General features: G+C 35.7%; 1 protein-coding gene across 1 annotated transcript; it reads left to right on the forward strand.

Annotated features, from left to right (window-relative positions):
* Window positions 1-1,009: 1,009 nt before the first annotated feature.
* LOC21412031 (G-type lectin S-receptor-like serine/threonine-protein kinase At4g27290) lies at window positions 1,010-4,211 on the forward strand. The gene is made up of 7 exons (XM_024166269.1): window positions 1,010-2,438; window positions 2,554-2,682; window positions 2,778-2,899; window positions 2,999-3,209; window positions 3,304-3,541; window positions 3,625-3,775; window positions 3,849-4,211. Exons 1-7 carry the CDS (start codon window positions 1,148-1,150, stop codon window positions 4,158-4,160), a joined length of 2,454 nt encoding a protein of 817 aa, XP_024022037.1. The 5' UTR covers window positions 1,010-1,147; the 3' UTR covers window positions 4,161-4,211.
* Window positions 4,212-5,420: the final 1,209 nt, after the last annotated feature.

Raw genomic sequence — 5,420 nt, forward strand, 5'->3', positions numbered from 1 at the left:
GTAGTTGACAAATACTTCCAGCATCACGTCATACTACCTTCAGTCATACAACAGGTTACCTCCGGTAACACAGTATACAATACTTTTTTAGTATGTGCAAACACATTAATGCATAATATGTATTTCCATAAAGTAAATAAATAGTAGAAAATATGCCAATATAAAAAGCTTAAGAAAGTATATAGGTTAATTTTTAATTATAGAAATTAATAGGCCATAATTTGTTAAGTTATGGTTCATAACCAGATAAGTTATGGACAAATTTATCAAGTTATGGTTCATAGTCAGACAAGTTATGGACAAAAACCGTAAATTATGGACAATAACTTGTCAAGTTATGGTTCATAACTAGACAAGTTATGGACAAAAACAGTAATTTAGCCTATTTATTAACTTATGTAAACTATTGATCTATTAATTTTAATTCATCTCAAGTCTTGGTCTATTATCTTATGATTTATGATATAAGATTTGTTGGAATACATAATACAATTTTTAATGAATGTATCATAGAATGCATCCGGTATTTTACAACTTTTAAACTTTATGATATGATTTACGATTCGACAAGAATCAATTAACACTTAGATCGGCTGTCATTTAGCGTTGTTGACCTGGTATGTTACCTGTCGAGGAGTTTTTGGTATTCCGTGTGAAATCAGAATTTTATTTTCTGCTGTTATACGAAGAAATTTCTATATCAATGACGATGGCCCCAATTGTGGGCATTTTGAGACAATTTTTAAGGGTAGTTGGCCAATATCGATTGAAAGACCTCTCACTAGTCAAGTAGAGAATTATCACTACTATTATCATTTAATTTAGTTTAGTCAACAAGCAAAGTAAAAAAAAAAAAAAAAAAGAAGAAGAAGAAGAAAGAAGAGAGAGAAGCTAAATATGACTAAACGAGATAACGGTCAAAAAAAATGAAAGAAAAAAGGAATATATGGCCCGTCTAGAAAGTGTATTTGAGTTTTGATTCAATTTTTTTTTTGTGAGAAAACTATTGGAAATTTTTTTTTTTTTATTCAAATTCTTTATTAGAGTGTGGCGAAATGGTTTGAATACATGTATCAAATAACTCCATAACAAACCCATTGGAACACGTATTGAAAATCCAATTATACTAGCATAAAGCTCTCTTTTAATGGAAGTCCTTCATTTTTTCACCGTTTTGATCTCTTTTGTGTTTCAATTCTCTAGTGCTGCTCATATTGAGGCTGTAACTCCATTACAATCACTCACAGATTATGGTAACACTACTACTACTCTAATTTCTCCCACCCAAATCTTTGAGTTAGGCTTCTTCTCTCCCGGAAATTCGAAGAATCGTTACTTGGGATTGTGGTACAAGAGGAAGCCCGAAACAATTGTTTGGGTTGCCAACAGAAATAACCCACTGACCGGGTCAAATGGCGAATTGACAATCAAAGGAGGAAGCCTTGTTCTTCTCAACAGCACTAGGAGCATCATTTGGTCTGCAAATGTATCGAGCAACGCCGCAAGTAGTCCCGTTGCTCTGCTTTTGGACACCGGAAATCTTGTCCTTCAAGAGCAAGGGATAAAAACTCATGATGTTTACATATGGCAAAGCTTTGATTATCCTACTGACACACAATTAGTCGGCATGAAACTTGGATGGGACTTGAAAACAGGCTTCGAGTGGTACTTAACATCATGGAAAAGTGCGGATGATCCATCAACCGGAGATGTTACTTACAGGATTAGCGTAGTCAGTGGGCTTGCTCAAAGTGTACTGGCTGTGGGATCTGCAAGAAAATTTCGGACAGGGATATGGAATGGAGTTCGATACAGTGGCATGGAAGAGCAGTTTCAATCAGTTTACAAGATTTTGCATACGTTTAATGAGGAGGAGACATACATAACGATGGTGAGTACTATTGACTCTGTCATTTCATTTCGAAAGGTGAATCGTTCAGGTTCCTTGCAGCATCTTGTTCTGCAGAATGGAAGTTCTGAATGGGCTACTATGTACTCGTTTCCAGCTGATCAACTATGTGAGCATTATGGCTATTGCGGCCCTAATGCAGTTTGTACAAATAGCGGATCATATGCAGTATGCAAATGTATTGAGGGCTTCACGCCGAGGTCTCAAGAAGAATGGATGGTGTTAATGTGGTCCAAGGGGTGCGTGAGGAAGACGCCATTGGATTGTAGAGAGGGAGAAGGGTTTGTGAAGGTTGCGGCAGTAAAATTGCCAGATTTGATTGAGTTTTGGTTTAACAAAAGTATGAGCCTTAAGGACTGCAAGGATGCTTGTTTGAAGAACTGTTCATGTCAAGCTTATGCTAATTCTGATGTCAGGAATGGAGGCAATGGCTGTTTGATGTGGTTTAGTGACTTGGTTGACGTCCGAGAAAAGCATGTGAAAGGCAGTGATGATGATCTCTATATCCGATTATCTTCTTCAGAAATAAGTAAGTATGGATCCACTATGTAGTGGCAGATCAAGTTCTCCATATATTTTCATATGATCTCTTCGTAGAATTGCACAAATTATTTGAATTCTTGTTGTTGCTTGGTCCTTTCTAGAATCAATCAGTGATGGAAATAAGAAGAAAAAACTTCATACCATCTTCTGGGCTTCGTTGAGCCTTGGCACATGTATCTTTGGCGTTGCATTGTGGTGCAAAACCTGGAAACTATGTAATAGGCTAAAAGGTAAGAAAATGTTTCCAATACCACTCAAATTCTTGATTATATTTCTGAAAATCAAATAGGACGTATTTTACTGATTTTACATTGTAAATTAATAGGTAAAAGCAACGTTGAAGATGTAGACTTGCCTACATTTGATTTGGCCACAATTATAGCTGCAACAAACAACTTCTGCACCGAAAACATGATAGGAGCCGGTGGATTTGGTCCTGTTTACCAGGTTTTTTTTTTTTTTTTTTTCTTGGACAAATTGTAGCTTTGTTCTATTTCTTTATAATACTTTTACTCATGAAGTATACATTTATACAACACCAAGCAGGGGCAACTTTCTACAGGACAAGAAATTGCAGTAAAGCGACAGTCGAAAGATTCGGAACAGGGTCTTAATGAGTTTAAGAATGAAGCTGAATTGATTGCAAAGCTTCAACATAGGAATCTTGTTGCTCTTCTGGGTTGTTGTATTCAAAAGGAAGAAAGGATATTGATCTATGAGTATATGCCCAATAAGAGCTTGGACCATTACATCTTTGGTTGGTACCAAACCTTTGCAAAATAAACTTGTAAGGCTATTCAGGCATTGAGTTTAAATTTTAACTTATAAGGAGAAGTTCAAATTTTTTGCAGATGGAGAAAGATGCATGACACTGCCTTGGAACAAGCACTTCGACATTATTAGAGGCATTGCAAGAGGTCTTCTTTACCTCCACCAAGATTCTAAACTTCAAATTGTTCATCGAGATCTCAAAGCAAGTAATATTTTATTAGACAACAATCTGAACCCAAAGATATCGGATTTTGGTTTGGCAAGGACTTTCAGGGACGATGAGAAAGAAGCGAGAACGAGAAGAATTGTTGGAACATAGTAAGTTAGGAAGCTTGTCAATATTTTTATTTTCTCCTCAAATTCGCAGTTGTTTCTTATGACAAACTATATGTTTCTTGCAGTGGTTACATGTCACCAGAGTATGCAATTGATGGGAAGTTTTCTGTCAAGTCAGATGTTTTCAGCTTTGGCGTGCTCTTGCTAGAGACTGTGAGCGGTAAAAAGAATAGAAGATTCAAGCACCCAGATCATTACCATAACCTTTCGGGACACGTAAGAACAATGAGTGATATATCTGCCATGTAACGTTTTGGTTTATGTCTAAGAATTCTTTTGACTCTTTCAGGCATGGTTGTTGTGGAATGAAGGCAAAGCCTTGGATCTAATGGATGCGTGTTTTGAGGACTCATACATTGAATCTCAAGTGTTGAGATGCATTCAAGTGGCTTTGTTATGTGTCCAAAGGTTCCCGTACGACAGACCGACAATGTCGTCCGTAGTTTTCATGTTGGAAAATGACGGAGCTGTCTTGCGTCAACCTAAGGAGCCTGGTTTCTTCATCGAAAGGAGTCCAAATGATGAGTGCTCTACATCAAGAATTGAAGAAGATTCGCATTCTGTAAACGTAATGAGCGTAACAATTACCAGTGGTAGATAGATTGATCATGAGCATGTTAGTATTTACGTTCTTTTACTGCAAGCGTTGCGTCATAGAATGTAAAGATAACACTATTCATCTAATGAAAAAAAAAAAAAAAAAAAAAAAAAGGGCATCTCCGCTTCAATGATATTTCTAATCTGATGGTAACGTTCATTCTACTTTCTAAGCGGGTAAACTTCGTTTATATATATATATATATATATATATATGTCGCGCCTCGAAACAAGAGTTAATAACATGGAGACTCGTTTAAAAGTTAAATCTGATTAAGAGAGTAATTAAGCATTTGAAAATATGAAAATCAATCTTAAAAGTAAAACATTAAAAAAATTTTTAAACAAACCCCCACATTTTGGTAAAATTGGATTTGGAGAAAGTGGCGGGGATTTTTACAATTTCCTGATAAAACAAGTTCAAAACTGAGCATCTGGCATCATTCAGTTTCCCCCACAAGATATTTCATATTGTACATACATGAATAAATAAAGAAATAGATAAAGAAATCAACCACAATCTAAATATATTTAAGGTTTACAATCCATAGAATTTATACGTATCTTACATTGTACAACAAGGATTGAAGTGTGTACAACTTCTTCTCTTGAACCACACAAGCTAGAGTTACCTGTGTTGGTACTTACTCAGCACTGCTTCTAGCATCGCTTGTGAGGGGTTAAATACATTGAAACAAAAGAAAAAGGAGCAGAAGGCCCAATAGGATAGATTTTAGAAAACTTTATAAATAAATAAAAATGCACAGTCCCAACACATCAGCCGGAACCAAACATCTTTTTTCCGAAAGGAAAATATAAACTTAAATTCTAGATTACAGGCATCATCAAGTAATTTACTACTATGATAAATTACTTACACAACCAAAAGCAAAGCCTTATCACCACCGTAGTAGCCCGTACGGGTTTCGAGTCCTGCCTCCAAAGATACGATCTTCATATCCTGATTTCTAGGCCATCAGCGGGCTTACCAGTTCTTAAAAATATCTTATCTTAAGAAAATATCTATTAAAACTTTACGTCAGTTCACTATGAGTTCAATAGCAATAATCATACTATTGTCTTAAACTACTTTTCTTTATCAAGCATGTTTTATCTTTAAAACATTTACGTAGGCCAAAATACTTTAAAACAGGCTAACAATGATATGAACAAGAATATCCTACCTCTTTGGTAGAGTTCTACAGTTAACTTCTCGTCGCCCAAGACTGACTTCTTCTAAAGCTTAACTCTTGCCTTTCCGCTA

Source organism: Morus notabilis, unplaced genomic scaffold (assembly GCF_000414095.1).
Source record: "Morus notabilis unplaced genomic scaffold, ASM41409v2 Scaffold500, whole genome shotgun sequence".
Classification (NCBI taxonomy): Eukaryota; Viridiplantae; Streptophyta; class Magnoliopsida; order Rosales; family Moraceae; genus Morus; species Morus notabilis.